The sequence below is a fragment of the Cyprinus carpio genome, chromosome A11 (assembly GCF_018340385.1).
Source record: "Cyprinus carpio isolate SPL01 chromosome A11, ASM1834038v1, whole genome shotgun sequence".
Taxonomy (NCBI): Eukaryota; Metazoa; Chordata; class Actinopteri; order Cypriniformes; family Cyprinidae; genus Cyprinus; species Cyprinus carpio.
The window spans coordinates 16105216-16124943 of NC_056582.1; the positions used below are offsets into that span (position 1 = coordinate 16105216).

The 19728-nt window shown below is 36.7% G+C and overlaps 1 protein-coding gene across 3 annotated transcripts in view; it reads right to left on the reverse strand.

Moving 5' to 3' along the window:
• The window catches only part of LOC109098546 (immunoglobulin superfamily member 21-like), a 203797-nt gene that overhangs the window by 97372 nt on the left and 86697 nt on the right, over window positions 1-19728 (reverse strand). For all 3 annotated transcript variants that reach the window (XM_042766509.1, XM_042766508.1, XM_042766507.1), the window contains exon 2: window positions 13533-13645. Coding sequence is in view for 2 of the 3 variants with exons in the window: in XM_042766508.1 (XP_042622442.1) it covers window positions 13533-13645 (113 nt within the window). In the remaining variant the exon portion in view is untranslated. The remainder of the gene's footprint in view (window positions 1-13532; window positions 13646-19728) is intronic.

A 19728-nucleotide genomic window follows, 5' to 3' on the forward strand; every position in this document is an offset into this window, starting at 1 on the left:
AACTAAGCCAAAGCCAGCAACCCAACATAGGCTTGTTTAAAAAAGTTGTTTCAGTAGCCAATAAATTGTTACTTTTCAGTGCAGCGCTGCATGGAGTCAAAACTAAGGTGTCTTATAGGGCAGTATAATTAAGATTCTTATCTTTTGGAACAACCTTTAATATGCTGCCTACATACTCACTAGGTCTCGGATCAGAGCTTAAATCAGACAGGAATCTTTATGAGACATAGCAAAGCTTATCTTCTGTTGTAGATCAGGAATGTAGCACTCAAACTCTAAGAGTTGAAAGCCTCATCATGAATGCCCTACTCTGTCACCAGTATCTCCCATTTCACAACAAAGGTGAGAACGATGAGAATTGTCATCAGTTTTGATCAGCAATTTTGTCTGGGTGTTGAGCAGCACTGTGCCATTGGCACTATGTGAGCGGTGACTTGTGAGAAATAGCATACCTATGTGTTATTAGCACTTGTTGAGTTATTGCTTTAGATACAATCTCATGACTGTCATAGCCACCACAGCAACGCACTCAATGAAATTGCTCCAAATCTCATATCTCTTTGTTCCTCTCACCGGGTTTGCTTTTGGTTTACACTTCTTTCTGGCCGCCACTTTTTGGCTTGAATGTACTGTGAAAGCATCTCTGTTGTGGTTAAAATGCTAGCCCTAACCGGTGTAGCTTTGTTCTTTGAAATCACACCTGATAAGTGGTGCTGCTTAAAATCTGACGACGGATCAATTTGACCCTCGGATTAAACATTTGGTGTGTTCTGGTCAACAAAAAAGAGTCTCACTGCAGACAGGCTTCAAGAAATCTGGTGGATTTTTCACCCTGAGGACATTTTATAATAATAATAATAATAATAATAATAATAATAATAATAATATGTTTTATTTATATAGCGCTTTTCAAAATCCCAAGGATACTTTATATAAACATGAACACAAATACAAATATACAGTCACATGGTCAAACAATAAGCAGACAGAGATATTATGATGTACAAGATAAGTAAGCATGGAACTGAAAAATTAAAAACTGACATTTATTTGTGCCTTTAACTCATGTCATAAAATTCAATGATGTCATATCACTTGGAGTGGACTGTTTACAGTATATATGTTTTCTGTTTGGGCAAAAAAATATTACAGAAGGTTTCTTTTACCCTAGTGAAAGAAGAAACAATAATCGAAATGTCTACAGTGGAATTATAGCAAACATCCCAATACCATTTTTCTAAAGCAGGGGTTCCCAATCCACACTTTATGCTAAACCAGGGACTCCTAATATAAAAATGCTTGAAAAAAAAAATAAAAATAAATAAATAATAAAAAAAACAGTAACAATACAAAAATTAAAAAATGCTTAAACCTGCCTAAGCTGATTTGCTGGTCTCAGAATGCCTTTTTGGGTGGTTTTTAGAGAGGTTTAAGGCACATTTACCCAGCAAAACCATGAAACACCAGGTTAGACTGGTTTTAGTAAGTTTCTTTCCTTTTCTTTTCAGAAGGGTATTCTATAATTCTTTAATTAAATAATTGTAAAAACATTATTACATAGTCAACATGTTCACCCAGATTCCCAGTTAATTACATCCTTTCTTTTAAAGAATGTAATATTATGCGTGGATGCATCAAACTAATCTAAATTACTTTTGATCTTTCTATTCATCAAAGAATCCTGAAAATCATGGTTTTCACAAAAAAAAATATTAAGCATTACAACTGCTTTGATAAAAATAACAAATTATAACGCTGAACATTGGTAATAATAGGAAATGTTTCTTGAGCACAAAATCAGAATGATTGCTGAAGGATCATGTGACACTGAAGACTGGAGTAATGGCTGCTCAAAATACACATTCACCAACACAACTTAATATAAAATAAATTAAAACATAAAAATCATACAACAAAAAAATAACAAAAACAATATTACTATTTTAACTGTATTTTTGATAAAATAAGTGAAGTCTTGCAAAGCATAAGAGACTTCTTACAGAAACATTTAAAAGATCTGGTATGTTTTTTTTTTTTTTTTTAATGCTATGACATACCAATCCACGGACCTTCCATTGAACCTTTATGGATTCCCTAAGGATTTGTGGACTGCCAGCTTAAAGCCCAGCTCTAGGGGAAAGGCTTTTGAGTTAGGTGTCCAATGGAAAATAACAAATAAATAAAAGATCACATTTATGCCTGTTTTCTTTGAAACGGTCTAGCGTATGTTCTCTAAGCTTGAGGGATTATCCATAACTATCCTTTATACATCAGCTGAATCATAAGATGGAGATGTGAGTGAACATCAAAGATGAGGGACATAAAAAATATAAATGCTCCAGATGGGAACAGCATCAGGAGTGCAACCCCTGCACAATGCATTTCTCTACAACATTCCAGCCTTATCCATCACGCAACTCACAAGCGCTTTCTTGCATGTTTTTTAACCAGCACACTGGCAAACAGTCAAATCTGTAGACTTAAAACACACTTAAAAGCACAACAGGACTGTGTTCCCAATAATTCTTCAGTTTTTCATCATACCTCCTTTCACTGACCATTCCATAACAACACTGTAATCAAGACCATAATAAAATCAACTCACATCAACATAAACTGGCACACTATGCTATATCAAGGATAACAAGGTGCATAAACTCATCTGTCAGAATGGCTAAATTGAATGATAACTTAACTGACTAAGTGACTTAAGCCATGATTGGTCACAAGAGACGAACAGATTGGAGAAGGGCAAGGCAAGGTTGGGTACAGATTAGAAGTAAAATGAACAGCCCTTGGAAGGAGGAATTATAGCAAAGATAGAAGCTTTGAGTGGTTGGGGGGGATGGGGGGAAGGGGAGGGGTAAGATGTGTCACTTGCCCCCGTTATGGAAAGGAGTGGAGAAGGGTTTAATCCCATTGCTGTACAGCTTTTTAAGTGGAGTGTGAGGCTGAGAGTGAACCATCCTTACAAAATCTGCTGCTTAAACACTTAAAGTGGCACTCAGTCATATTTCCCTCATTAAAAATGGTTTACACAAAGATTAATAGCACTTTCAACAAATATGATTAAAATATTATCAGTCAAATCTGCAGCCTGGAAAAAGTTGTCTACATACAGTGGGTCGCTCCATCATGGGAGACACTATGCTATCTTATGATCAGTCATGTCTACTAGCCATGTCTACCACTAATCATTACAATAACTTGACTTTATATAGGGCCATTCCAGTGCTCAAGGTGTTTTATGAAATGCAAATAAATAAATAACAATGTGTAACATAAAATATCTAAACACATATTTTACATAATGAATTTATTGTTATACATTTTGTAATTCAGTTTGATAAGATTATAGATTTTTTGTTTATATACAGTGCCTTGCGAAAGTATTCACACAACTTTTTTTCACATTCTATTATGTTGGTGCCTTATGATAAACTACTTTGAATTACTTTTTTCCACATCAATCTACACTCCATACACCATACTGACAAAGCAAAAACAGAATAGTCACAGCTTCGTAATGTATTAAAAATAAAACACTGAAATAAGTACATTGCATAAGTATTCATACCCTTAACTATATATTTAGCTGAATCACCTTTACAGTCTCAAGTCTTTTTTGTTTGATGCAACAAGTTTTGCTCATCAGCATTTGGCAGTTATCTGCCATTCTTCTCCTAATCTCTTCACCTCTCAAGCTCTGTCAGGTTGGATGGGGGCAGATGCACATTTTCAGGTTTCTCCAGAAATATTTGATTGGGTTCAAGCTCAGGCTGTGGCTGGGCCTCTCAAGGACATTCACGGAGTTGTCTATAAGCCACTCTTGCTGTGTGCTTAGGGTCACTGTCCTGTTGGAAGATGAACCTTCTGCACAGTCTGAGGTTCTGAATGCTCTAGACTGGGTTTTAATCAAGACTATCTCTATATTTTGCTGCACTGAGCGTTCCTTCTACTCTGACGAGTCCCTCAGTCCCTGCCGCTGAAAAACAACCCCACAGCGTGAGGCTGCTACCAGCACACTTTACTTTTGGGATAGTATTGTGCAGGTGATGAGCAGAGCTGGTTTCCTTCAAACATGATACTTAGAATTGAGGTTCATCAGACCAGATAATCTTGTTTCTCAGAGTCTGAGGGTCCTTTAGATGCTTTTTTTGTAAATTCAAAGTGTGTTTTCACGTGCCTTAACTGAAGAGAGGTTTGAGTTTGGCCACACCGCCATAAAGCCCAGATTGGTGGAGTGTTGCAGTGATGTTTGTCCTTCTGTAGATTTCTCCTATCTACACATATGATCATGGAGCTCAACTAGAGTGACTATCAGGTTCTTGATCACCACACTAACCAAAGCCCTTCTCCATCAGTTGCTCAGTTTGGCCAGAAGTCCAGCTCTAGAAAGAGTCCTGGTTGATTCAAACTTCTTCCATTAAGGGTAACAGAGACTACATGCTTCTGTGACCCTTCAATGAAGCAGATTTTTTTTCTGAACTCTTCCACAGATGTGTGGCTTGATACAAACCTGTTTCTGAGCTCTACAGGCAGTTCTTTTGACCTCAGTGCTTGGTTTTTGCTCTGATATGCATTATCAGCTGTTAGAACTTTTATAAAGACGTGTGTGCCTTTCCAATTGAATTTGCCCAGCTGAAAGCTGAAAAAGGTTAACTTCACTTGAAGTGTAGAAACATCTACAAGCAAAATGAATGCTCCTGAGCTAAATTTCAACTGCCCCAGATAAGGGTATGAATACTTATGCAATGGAAATTTTTTTTTTTTTTTTTTTTTTTTTTTTTTAAATTTGCAAAGATGTTAAAAACCTGTTTTTTTTTTTTTTTTTCCTTTACAGTTATGGTGTATGGAGTGTAGAAACTACACAACAATTGATTATGTAATTGTGGCATCCGTAATTGTAATTGCGATTATTTTTATATATATGCATATAAAAATATACAAATATCAAACAAACCATAACAAACATACTTAATACACAACAAAACAATAGAGTCAACAGTATAATCCAGAGAGATGGTATGGATCAGCATGTCTGCAATTTACAAGTCCAAACAGAATGAGAGTGGGAAAACAACAGTCCAAACAAGCAGTTCCTGCTGGAGCAAACTGGAGCAAACAAAAAGGGGGGAAAAAAAGATAAAAATAAACAAAACCACGGATACTTCTAAGTACAAGACGACTGGAAGCAAACACACACACACACACACACACACACACACACACACCCCCACACACACACAAAAAAAAAAAAAAAAAAAAAAAAAAAATTGTTTAATATGTGACCAGACATCCAAACACTTAGCTGAGGACATATAAAAGCCAAAACAAACACAAACAAGATATTTGTTGTGGTTCAGCGCCCTGCTCAGCATGCCATAATTGTTTGCATCCAATCGTGCTTTTAAAATATTATTGAAAGCTTTTTTTAGTGATGGCATGAATGTGTGTATTTTTCTTTATTGGAAGCATGACTAACATCATCACAACGAGTGATGGGTAGAATTAATATTGCTCCAAGCCCACGGGGACAGCGCTGCCCTCGCCTCTCCAGACGCCTTTGAGCTTGGTGGACTCAGAGGTCAGCGTCTCATTTTACACCAACAAAAATCTATTACAAAAACCCATCTTTCCGCACAAAGAGTTATACCCAGAGGAAGAGAGAGAGGTTTCTTTAATTGTTTTTCCTCTGCCACACAGCTGACCTAAATAGCTGTGGTCCGTACCTTAAAGATAAGCACAGGACGAAAGCAGTGGCCATTGATCTAGCTCAAAACTTCAGGCCACTGGAGAATGGAGAGTCAGAAAGGGCAAGGGAGAGATGCTTCATTTCGACAGTAATAACCATGTTCCAGGATTGATTCACAGCTGTCAAAATCACTTAGAGTTACCACAATTTGCTTCAGATGTGAAAAGAACCGGCTATCCCCACATGACCACAAAGTTGCTAAAGTGATGTTAAACTTTTTTTTTTGGACTGACAGATTGTTTTCTGTACTTGTCCTCAGGCCATCCAAAATGTAAATGGGTTTGTTTCTGCATGGGAACAGATTTGGGGTATTTTAGCATTTCATCACTTGCTCACCAATGGATCCTCTGCAGTGAATGGGTGCCATCAGAATAAGAGTCCAAACAGCTGATAAAAATATTGCGATAATCCACAAGTTATCCACATTCTAGCCAAAATACCATTTGGAATGGAGTCGTGTGGATTACTGCAATGTTTTAATCAGTTGTTTGGGCTCGCATTCTGACAGCACCCATTCACTGATGATTCACTGGCGAGAAAGTGTTGTAATAATAAAGCTTTCTCTAAATCTATTCTTATAAAGAAACAAACTCACCCACATCTTGGATGGCATGAGAGTACATTTTTATTTAACTTTTTCATTTTTCGGCAAACTATCCCTTTAAATTTTCTCCTCTTAATGCAGGCTTGCTCCTTTGGTTAAATGGAGATCTACCCTCATGCTGTATTTTTTTCCTACTTATTCAACAGTCTGTTTCCTGCTGACATATGTTGGAAAAATGCATTTCAGAGCGCAGTGTGGTGGCCATGTAAACCCCTTTCTAAAATCAACTCAGGGTGCACTTCTCTACAATCAGTCCTCTTCAAGCTGTTGGCTCTTTCAAATGGCAAAGGCCACATCGCTGAACCTTTCAGACGTACATCAAGTCCAGCCGGTTTGTACTGGGTGCTTCTAAAAAGAGGAATAGAAATTCTTACAGAGGGTTTGGAAAAATATCTAGATGGCAGCTTTACAATGGAGGAACATTTGATTCTTCTGAACAAAGACACAGGCCCCGTCTCTCCCTAAAATGCAGTGTGACAAAGCCAAGAAAACAAACAAAAAAAAGCACTGTGAAAGTGAATTGGAGTTTTTTTTTTGAAAACATCTCCGCCTTTTTCCCATATTCCTGAAGAAAACATGCTTTTGGCAGAGGGCTATGACAAAGTCAGGCCGAGAATTAAAATCTCGTTCCTATTCTAATGCAAATGTCACAATCAGCCTTTGAGCCACTCCTAATCGCTCAGTAAACACGGCCCTGTTTGATCATTCTGTGATAGCAAGATGGATTAAGAAAATCTGTTTTGAGACCAACGATGCCCGCAGTGTCGTAAAAAAGCATTATTACTTACAGCAGAGGAATTTTTACAAATGTCCTACAAAGATTTCAATGTCTTTATATGAAATGTTGCTCAAAAATGGCCTATTCTTGGATCTGGTAACTGAAGTCTAATGACAGACAATTAAACTACGTTAAAACTATGCAGTTTCAAAACACCTCACTTTAGCAAACCAGCAACCATTCAACTTTTGAAAATATACAAAGGGGGAAAATGTTGAATTTAAATAAAGTAAAATTAATTAACAAAATAAAAAAAATAAAAAAATTATCAAAACGTGTCCAACACTACAACTATTTAACAAATTATAGCTCTGTTGAATGTTTACACAGTAATCTATTAGCATACTCTATTATATGAAAACAGTCGATGCATAATGAAATTCAGTGCCTGTCAACAAATGCATGTTGCACTTTGCATATTGCTCCACTTTTGCACACAAACCATCAGATGCAATTTGCTTTGGAAAAACAACTCTGGCATTGATAGGATGATCTGCATTTTTCATTTAAACCAATGTAATTTAATGGGACATAGCTTCTGAGAGGAATATTAAACAGTCTTAGCATGAAATTCAACTCGAAATATTGTAGCAAACTCTGGTTTATTTGATTTTGTAATTAATTTCTTTATTTTCACACCATCTTATCTGACAAAAAGCATAGTACATCTAATGAACGAAGGTAGAGGCCTTTAAAAAACTAATTGGGAAGACATTTTAGCATTTAGTTTTTTCTTTTTCCTTTTTTTTTAATTTCAGAGATAACACAATCTCAGAGGCAGTAATTTTCTAAGCCAAATCGTCTATCTTTTAGGGGCTCATTAGTCAGAAATATTACATTTAGAGCATCATTTGCACTGGAGTTATGTGGATTTATGCTAGATATAAAAAAGAAAACATCTTTGTTCTTTATTTTTACATCTGAATATTGGTTTAAAGCTTTTCAGAGTCACATTCAGCATAAATATCACAGGACATCAAACAATTACGTGGACCATTTGTTTGATTATCATTATATGCTATATTACCCTCATAAGTCTGAGTTACTTGGCAATAATATGCAACTTGTGCAACATCCAGATTATTAAACCCTTGTTAAATGAGGAAAACCACATGTTTCCTGTCATTTCATAGGTCATCTCACCTCAGCGCCTTAATTTGAGGCTTTGATGAAGCCAAAAACCCTAATAATCACATTGTTTTCCCATGCCTTCACCTCAGACAGCCTACACAGCATAAAGCACCACCTTCAGAAAGCAATCTAGATTCTTTAGAGTCGTGGGAGGTTAAAAATATCCAGAAAACAATATTTTTAGCTCCGCTGTGCAACTCTCGACAAAGACTATAGAGTTTTTTTCCCCGCCGAGGAGCAAATTTGCATGACACAATTACACAAGGGCTTCTAAAATAGCAGAAAGTGTGGCACGTGGGAGCCCCACAGGAGTACACCAAGTACACAAAGTGAGAACGCACAGACAGCATCCAACACTTCTGTTACTATAGCAACCAAGTGCAGGAATCCTAAAACCAGGAAACGGAAATTGGTGCCTCACAGGTTTAATGCTAAGAAACCGTTTTGTTATTCAGTCTGAGATCACCTCTGGGTCAAGAGGTCTTCTGCAGTTGACAGTACATATAGCGCTAACAAACAAACAAGAGCAGTTGAGGTAACATTCCGTTATGGTGGTCCGAAAGACTCCTCCACTCCTTAAAGCTGCATTATCTTGCCAAGAGCAAAGTAATTTGCATACTGTAATGGTGTGGTTCAGTGTCAATAGTGGTAATGGGATTTGCAGAGACGTGGGCTACAAACTAAGCTGCGAAACAACCAAAGTGTCCGGAATATTAGAGCTGAGTGGGAGCCAGAACTACGAGGATGCGCACATGAAAGTTAAAGGTTGACCTTACTTTGGAAAACAAAAATGAGCTTTCTGAGATGTTGCTTGATGATATCCATAGCTTTTCATTAGCATTATGTTGATGACTCGGCAATATCAGACAATTTCCAACCACTATGTCGTTGAAGCCTGTTTCTTATTTAAACTACACTACATGTCAAAAGTTTGGAATAAGGTTTTTAATGTTTTTGAAACAAAATTATTAAGAAGTAAACAGCATATTATAATGATTTCTTAAGGATCATATGAGACTGAAGAATGGAGTAATGGCTGCTGACAATTCAGCTTTAATAAATGCAGTCTAGGTGAGCATAAGAGACAACTTTGAAAAAACGTTAAAAATACTAATACAAAACTTTTTAACCAGTAGAGTATATTAAGAAGTTGTTTGATCTAGTTGACAAACTAACTAAAAAAAAAAGAAGCTATTACTTACCCATAGTCTCTTTAATCTGCAAATCACATCGCAGCAATCCTTTCAGTGTAAAATAAAGGAACAAGGTATTAATCTACATGCGTCCTGAGGGCAAATCAGTATTAAACACCTTCTATCGGGAGCAAAGCACTGCCCAACATGTGTAAACTTGCACTTTGGTGTAGAGTAATGAGCAAGAGAGGGTTAATCTGGTGAGATCACAGGTAATTCAGAGTGGCACTCAATAGGCAGTCAGGCGGAAACTCAGCGTTAGAAGCCATCACCGTGGAGCTGCCCGGTGGGACAGGGCCGAGGGTATCTCTTCATTAGAATGTCATAATCAGAACAAGCACAACGTGAAATGAACTGCCAGGCATTTCATAGAGGAATATTCTCCATGGGCCTTCCCAGGATTTCGAGCTCTCACCCAGCTCCATGGGCATAATATAAAATAGTTTCAAAGCAATTTCTGTATCTATTTTTAGCATAACCCATGTTGCATCATCAAGGCATCAGAGGTTTGTCTGTAGTTTTATAAAAGCACATTCCAATGGTCTTACTGGGAAAGAGGGACACACCTGCATTAATTAAAGCCTTTTGCAATATTACACTTACTCTGGATGCTTTTATGCATTTGGATTACTGTTTGCATTAATACTTTAACTTCTAAAGATACAGTGAGTGTGGTAGGCGGGCTCCTTCTTGACTTTCAAAGTCTGTGCACAAGAACATTATAAACCTGAGGGAATCTATTAAATGAGAAAAAATGCTGACATCACACAGCACTTGAAACCATTAACACACTGTAATACTACAGTATAATTTAAAAGAGAACTGCTCTCAATTTGTCCACATTTTTAACAATTTATTTTTATTATTATTTTGGTTGCAAAAAAAAAACAAACAAAAAAAAACATAAGTTTGAATATATAACCACTGATCATTTTCCTGTATATTACAAGGGTACTTTTGCAAATAAATAAACACATGGATATGAAGTACTGATTTATTGCATCATCTTACTTGCAAATTAACTTAAAGCTATCTCAAAGAAAAATACGCCATTAAAATGTAGAAGTATACTGCATAGTAACAAGACAAACTCTAAAGCAATATTACAAAGTTAGCCTATTTATTATTATTCATCTGCAATCCTAATTTACTTGTCCTTCTCTATTTTAAAGCAATAGTTAACCCAAAAAAATGAAAATTCTGCTTTTTTACTCACACATAATCATTTACTCACTCTCAAGTTGTTCCAGACCTGTATGAATTTGTTTCAGCTATTGAAAACCAAAGGAGATATTTTGAAGAGTGTTGGTAACCAAACGGTAGCCATTGAATTAAATAGCATTTTTACATACTATGGAAGTCAGTGGCTACTGTAAGCTGTTTGGCTGCCAAAATGTATAAATTACCAGAATGAGTGGTAATTACCAGTGCTATTTTATTATTATTTATGGTCCATACTATTATAATATTTATTAATATTATTTTCTTTTTTTTTCAGTTTTACTTTCATTTTTTACACTTTTACTTTAAAGTTTTTTTCCATCTAATATTTTATTTCAGATTTATTTAAATTAATGAAAATGATTTGAATCGTTTTGGTTTTAATCAAAAATAACAACACTGGCATTTGTTCAAAATTATCTGATTTTTAACATTTATGCATTTAGCAGACGCTTTTATCCAAAGCAACTTACAGTGCATTTATGCTAACATTTTTTTCCTAATATGTGCTCCCTGGAAATCGAACCCACAACCTTTTGCGCTGCTAACGCAATGCTCTACCACTGAGCCACAGTAACACTGTACAGCAACCAGCCAATCAGAAAGTATTCAATAGAGCCGTGTAATAATAAGTAGCCTATATTTTAAGGCTGGTCACAGTGCTGGAATAAAACCAACATTCTAAACATTCTACAACAGTCTGTTACATAAATATTTTTTTGCTTTACATTTCCACACCAAGCACCATATTCCAACAATTATTAGGTTTTGTTGGAGCAGTGTGAACTAGCTTTGATTCATCATCACATATTATGCATGTAAAATGCCAGTGGATATTGAAATGCACCCTCCACTCAAAACTTGATTTGCTGTTGTCATGGACCTGAAGCAGAGGCAGCTATTAAGACGAAAACGAATCCTCCAATCAGGCAACAAGCCTCAATTTGGCAAGAGTGCTTTCTGGCAGCGCTAGTTAAAGAGCCTCTCCATAGTAATATCCTTTATCTGAGCAGCAGAGGAAGCCCCTTTGCTTAACAGAGAAACTTAAAGGAGAAATCGGACTATGGTGTGCATTACAAAACCTTCAAACAGGACCTGTCAAGATAACAGCATCCCCGTAATGAACAACCCACAGCTGCGATCTTTTATTCAAACAGCCTCTGTGTCACTCGCCAGAGCTGTTGATTAGATATTGTAAATCCCAAAGGTGGAAATCAAGCTGAGTTACATTTCGAGCACAAGCGAAAACTGAGAAGTCGACAGTTTAGTCAAATAAAAGCCTGAGATTAAAGAAACTTTGGCAGCCAAGTGCAGATAATTGATTTATAATGCATTAGGCTGTGTGATGATCAGCAGTCATAGGAGACAGCGGGTTGGTTCATATTACCACCTTGCGGTTTTGATCAGAAGCCAATCGGTGATTTTGACAGCTCTGCCCGCAGAGGCGCTTCCCTTAAATTGCGGTTGTCAATGTGCAAATAGACATTTCTTCTCAGCTGCGAAGCCAATCAGAAGTGCGTGCTCTGCATCCTTTCATTATCACTCGCATGTGTTCTGCTGCAAAAAAAGCCCTGTGCTTTTTGCTATTTCCACAGGCAGAGAACTCTAAGAGGAAGTGAGATGAAACTTTGAATATTTTCATAAAATATATTCTCAATCATTAATAAACTTTTTTTTTTTTGTCAACAAAACCCCAGAAGTTAACATTCATCTGTGCGATAAACAACCAATCATGCAGGGAAGAGACCTTATACCAACAAACAAGCTTCCTGGAACCTGAACTGATGCAGTGGGACTGTCTAACCATTCAGTATGATGTATGAGACTATAACTAATATGTAAAGTGCTATTAATCTCTTTTTGTTCTGTCTGGAAAGGTCAGCATTTGCAAAGACAAGTCTGGAGACAGTAGATGTGTCTCATTTGTGAACAGAAGGTTGAATCAGAGACAGTGTTTTGCCCTTAAACAGATATGGCCTCAACCCTCTGTCTGTACATGATTAGATCACAGTATTTGACTGTGTGTAGATACACGGTACATCTTTACAACTAAAAGATTTGTCCATATTGGTTGGTAGAACAGTAGAATTTTATTCAGAATTGTCTCTTGCAATTGCTTAATTATTCCATATGTTCGTTGTTTGGCAATCCACTAATAGTGGGTAGTAAAATATGAAGCATCCAGCTGGGATCTATCATGACCAGCTAAATATTAAAGGTGAAGTGTTTCTGTGTCACTATTGTCAACAAACAGAATTATAAAAATGATTCCCAAACTATCTGTTTGTCTTCCATTGGTCAGACAAAAAGATAGTTCCTCCTGTAATATACGTCTTTGGTTGGATCAATGCAGTCAATGCAATTAGACAATTGGGTTCCATAAAAATCCTATTTATTTGCTCCATAGAGGAACTGATTTTTAAGGATCATTTATAAACCATTAAGACAGACCGACTGGGAGCCATTAAGTTGTTAATCAATATTATAAGCCATCAATCCACATTATTCAAACTTTTTAAATAATCATGTTTTACAAAATTCCAGGTGAAAAACAAATTTACACATAATTCTGCAGAGAAAATCTCCACCAATCAGAGAATTGCAACAAGCAAATCCCACCAAAATACCATTGGTAATGCCACATATGACCAATAAGAAGCAAACATTCTATAGAGATGTTTAGGAAGGAACTCATCTACAACGAAGCAGCCTCAAGACCAGACAGTTTAAAAGGCTAAACATTAACATGTTCAATTACAATAATAGATCCAATCAGAGAATAAAAGAACAGATTATGAACAATACACTGATGATGAAATATTAGCTCATATGCAAAAAACAGCAACTTACCCTGTACCAAACAATTTCTCGCAATCTTCCATCTGTCTTGAAGTTGCACTTTAGAGTCACTGTATCTCCCACAACAACTGGTAGCAATGGCTCTATCGTTACCGTCAGATATCCTGCAGAGGCAAAGAAAGACATCACTGGAAAATGTTCATATTCACACATTTAAAAAAAGAGCCAAACGGCCAGATGGTGATGGGGACATGAAGAGCAGGTAGAAAAGCTTAGCATAAACCAGACCACTTCATGATATAACTGATCATATTATTCAGAATTATTACAGAAATGAATTAAACTGCCAGTTCAAAACTTATTTGTTGCTAAGGAAACAAAGTTTATCACTTCAAAATAACCAAAGCATGTTTTTTTATGCTGAATCTTACAAAACAAAAATCACTCAAAATGTCAAGTTCTATGAATATAACAAGGCCTTAAACACATATGCACAAATAGACAACGATGAAAACATCACTGAAAAAATGGTAATCTAAACTGATAACATCTAAGTAAACTGGTTTTATTAAAGTCAAAAATATTATGTAATATCACTGAATTAACTTAAATACATTCATTTATACCAACAAACACTTTTTATGAGTTAAATCAGATATAAAAACCACTTTGCAGGTTGCTATTTTTATTGCAGCACTTTGCAAAAACTTATGATTGTTTAACATCATAACATTGCATCCACTTTTGAGACACACCTTCAGATAGATAGTTTTAGATAAAATTGCACATTAAATGGCAAGATATGCATTTGTTGAAAAAAAAGTAAACTAAAATAAGTGTTGTGTTTATAAAATTATGTAAATTATATGAAGTGTCCAAATCTGCAGAACTAAAGTTAGGTTTTTTGTTTGTTTGTTTTTGTGCTAATTTTGTGTAATTAGACATTAAATGAGAATTCATATTATTTATTCTCTTCTAATATTCTTCTAATCAGTTATGAAAAAAAAAAAAGATATGAAGCAATACAAACTCTGCCATAACTCTGACTGGCTCTTCAAGGAATCTGCATTTCCCCTAGTATCAAACAGGCAAATAATAAAAAATGCAGAAGTTTTAAAAATTAATTATAAATAAATAAATAAATGAATAAATAAATAAATTAAATGTGTGAAAATATTTCTTTCATACTTGAATTCAGATCTTTTCAATAGCACATTGTACGCAAGCAGACGTATGAAGGAGAGCTTCTTTTGCTCCATTAATTACACTTAAGCCATGGACACTTTGTCTCCAAATCAGCTTGTCTCCAAATCAGCTTGGCTACGGCAGTCCCACCCTGCAAATAAACTGACACTATTTCACAAAAATGTGCTATTTTTAATTTGCAAAAATAGCTGTGTGCTTGACTTTCTATACTAACAAAGTTTTGTGTTGTTAAAAAATTTGCAAAAATAGCTGTGTGCTTGACTTTCTATACTAACAAAGTTTTGTGTTGTTTCAAAATAATTTTATGGAAAACAAATTCTTCTGCATCCGTGCACCAAATCCACATATGCAGATAATTCCTGATCAACAAAATACTCCTGGTTTAGAGAGTTAATGAGCATAATTTACTAAGTTGATCACATTTCCGACACACTGAAAACACATTTATCAAAATGCTTAGGTACAGGCATGAATCACAAGTGGAAGGGCTCTCGCCTCTTAAGGATAAATATGGGAATATCCTGCTCTAGTGAGCACTCTCTCTATCTGACTAGCAGGTGGCCTGGATCCTACTGACTGCACAGTCTATCCATCTAACCAGTCGATACTCCTCTTACCACAGACAGTGAAAGAGGAGGGAGATCCAGAACATCAATGTGAGAAAACTTAATTTGATTATTTATTGTACTATATTTGTTTGCATTTATACTGAAACCCAGTATGCATTCAATACCCATCAAAGGAGCTAATGATAACTGCAGATGTTTCATGTTCATCTGGAACATCACTTCATAAGGAGATATCCAAACTTGCATGCCAGTGCATGCTGAGAAATTAAGTCCATCATAGTAGGTTACAAATAAAAACAAAAAACTCCTCAGCACACTCTGCCAATCATCCCATTTACCTTAAGTGATAAAACATGTAATTGAAGACTGTAGACTACAGCAGATTTATTGAATTTTGATGAGAAATGAGAAACATTGAGTTTTGAAAGCTCTCTGGGGGAGTTATTGTTACCTGGAGAATGAAACACTATAATACCCAAATCTGTATTCATTCCAATATTCAGTGGAAAATCTGACAGTTGATGTGTCCGTGTGATTACAACCTTGACGCTGTGTTTTACAATCAAATATATTTTACATTTGGATCATATTTACATTCAACCTAATAGAGATGTCACATTAGATATTACTCTTCATTTCAACAGTGCAGTAATACAATTTCAGGACCATGGACAGCAACATGTATTTCCTCAAGATCCCACAGCGCTTTTAGAACAACATTGCTTCTAAAACCCATTTGCTGTTTTAAGTCTCCCAATGAATTATGCATTGTGCCCAGAACAACAATTGTTGTCAAGTGCTCAAACAAGAAATTGAGCATGAATCATGCCTCAGAATACTCTAGGAACAACGAAAAAAAAAAAAAAAAAAAAAAAAAGATTCGCCAGACCAATTCTGTGCTTTTCAATAATCTGTCCATCTTGAGGTCTCAATTAGCTCTTGTCAGACAAAACAGCTCAATTGCTCACCACATCGGCCAAGCCCTTATCACTGTGTCAGACTGACAGAATTGACTTGGCAATTCTGTACATGTATCTAAGTGGAAAACAGAGCAGCTCACTCTAAGCCTCAAGGGAAATAAGGGATGAGAACAAATTCCAGCAGATCTGCGACCTCACTTGGTTTCAAAATTCCCATACTGTGATGGAGTCTGAACCCCAAGAAATCACTTTCTCCCAAACTTTGCCTTCTAGAAATTGAGCACAGCTGGATCGCTGAACATACAATGTATGTGTTAAATGCACCATATGGACACAGGCAGATGGACTTTTCTGTTAAAGGAATAGTAAACCAAAAAAAAATAAAAATTTGCTGAAAATTTATTCAACTTCAGTTCATCCGAGATGTAGATGAGTTTGTTACTTTTAACTTTACATCACTTGCTCACTAATGAATCTGCTGCAGTGAATGGGTGCCATCAGAACGAGAATCCAAAAAGCTGATAAAAACATCACAGCAAGTTACAAGGAGTCCACAAAACTCCAGTCCATCAATTAATGACTTGTGAAGTGAAAAGTGCCCATTCACTGCAGAGGTTCCTTAGATCCACTGAATGCTAAATTTCCCCAAACTCATTTACATCTTGGATGGCCTGAGAGTGAGTACATTTTCAGCAAATGTTCATTTTTGGGTGAACTATTCCTTTAAATTATGAAGACGGTTTCAGATCAGTTTTCTGTGAATAAGAGTCAATCCAAACTGGTACATTCCAGTAAGGTGGTCTGCCAGTGCAACATGTGAAGCAGTCTCTCTGAGATCTAGCTGCACCTCGATGTGCTTGTTAAAGCATTTTAATTTAATCATCACGCTCAAGGGATCTTTATGCCGGAGGAGATTTGAATGGATAAGCCTCAAGAGCTACAGGTCATTAAAAGGAGCTGAAGCTCTCAAATAATATCCCTTCCAGTTAGCACCCATACGTCCATAAAGAGCTTTGAAAGTCTGGAGAAATTGGCGCAAGTCAAGCGTTTGTTCATATGTGGTATTTTTATCTAAATGTCAAATCATTTAGTAGGCAAAAAAAAAAAAAAAGATACTCAAAGAGCTAGAAAATCATCACTTAAAATAGAGCAGATGGAACACTTTATTCTAGCTGGAATATACAGTATTTACTTTGCGTGTATGTGCGTATAAATACAGTGTATTAATGTGTGTGTGTGTGTGTGTGTGTGTGTACACAGTACGTATGTTTTATATATATATATATATATATATAGAGAGAGAGAGAGAGAGAGAGAGAGAGAAATTTTCTTCTAAAATGAGCATTTTTATCAGGCTCCTATGTTTAGGTTCAGTAATTTTACTCTAATAGCAATGTATAGGTCCTTTTCTATGCAATTAAAGTGAAATAACTAAACATAAATGTGAGCCTGATAAAAATGCTCACATGGCACTTAGAGGCTTTTGCATCGGAACTCTTCATGTATATTTTGGATATTACTTATACTACTTTTGATCAATTTGAATGCATCCTTGCTTCATAATAGCAATAAATAAGGAAATAATCTTACTGGTCAACTTTTGAACAGTGGTGTACTGTATATTTACACACACACACACACACACACACATACTTGGAACTTTAAACTTGTCTAAAAACACTGAATAGTGCTTGTCTCTACTTCCCTAGATGAACTAACTTAACTTCTGCCAGCATTTTAATAGCATCCTTTATTGGGTCAATGCTTAAACAATATAGACTAAAGAATAAATTACAAGTTGTAAATTGGAACCAGCGTTGTACGAAGCATGTTGATGTAACACTTCTTTTGTCCGATCTTTTCTTTATGCATTGTTAATAGTTCTGCTTTTGAAATTCAAATGAGACACAGTTTCCCACCCGATCACAGCTACGGTAGCCACCTCCTTAGTGAGCGGTTGTATATGCCTTTGTGTTCTCATGCTAATTTTGGGCCGAAAAATGACTATGAGCAGGATGGTGTAATATTGCGTGACCTACTGATATGGAAAGAGCCATGAGCAGGGATTTTAAAATAGCTCATCACATGGACTTGTGCACTTGGGTCTGAGCAGTATATTTCAAACACTTTCTGCCCCAACTGATGTACAACTGGGAAAGGTCTAGTTTTCATAAACCTTCATAAGAAATGACAGCCGACAAACAAAATATTTTAATGACAGGGCAAACTGCCACAGCAGGAATGGAAGCGTTTGGAAGAACTCACTGATTTTCTCCAATAACTGCGCCCACGGGCGAGCAGTCAGGCTCAGCTAAGCCACAAAGTCTCTGGCTAGAGCTAGCTTAAGGGAAGACCACAGCCGGATTACCCAATTACACGGAGCAATGATGAGGGGGTCAGCCCAGAAGTTCACTTCGCAATTGATGTAGCTGTTAACCACACAGGCAGTTCAATTTCTACTTCGCTGCTACATGTTATTTCACATGCGTCAGCCTATGACTCAACTGTAATTGAATCAAACTCATAACACCCTCTAGCAGAAATGCCATCTGTCATCTTTGTGCCAGAGACTAAGAGTCAAGAATTCCCGCAGATATGTTTTGTCTTCATATTTATTGAAAATACTAATGAGGTTCATAGGACGGACCGCTAACATGAGAGTGTTCATGAAAACTCAGGGTAGCGTATTGTTTACATCTGAATAAAGGACACATTCAGCATTTAGCCCAAGGCCACATTGGAATTCTGTAAGGTAAAGCTAAATGATCTAAAACCAAACTATTCTTGGCACATGCCTCCTTCTAAATCCCTCTCAGACCGTCTCCGTATCACAAAGGAGGGCATACGTTCATACCTGCTCTGGACTGCTGGGAAATCAGCTCAATCTGGCGAACCTCTGACAGATGACACATCCTGTATCCCATCACGCCTGGGTCTCCCCAATGCTCAATCCTTCTGATGTCAACAAACTGTAAGCATCATGCCCTAACCAGCATAAACTCACATCAAATAGCCGTTTGCTGCCAATCTGGCAAGATTCAGCTTGTCAACCTGAAGTTGAGGGACGGATACAACAACCAGAATGTAAGTTAGGGGTCACCAAACTCGGTGCTGGAGTGCCATGGTCCTGCAGAGTTTAGCCCCAACTTGCCTCAACACACCTGCCTGGACATTTCAAACATACCTAGTAAAACCTCGATTAGCTGGTTCAGGTGTGTTTCATTAGGGTTGGAGCTAAACTCTGCAGCACACCGGCCCTCCAGGACTGAGTTTGGTGACCCCTGTTGTAAACAGACCAAAGCAAGTAAAATGGAATAAGATGACATTTACACAAACTTCATCATCATGACTGCTTTCAAAATACCAGAAATTGCAGTCACAGGTCTTAATAAATTATTATTATTATTATGATTATTTATTCTGTTGAAACAGGAAGTTGGGACATGCAACTGGGAGCCAGTGTAAGGACCTGAGGACTGGTGTGATATGCTCAGATTTTCTGGTTCTAATCAGAATTCTGGCAGCAGCGTTCTGGATGAGCTGCAGCTGTCT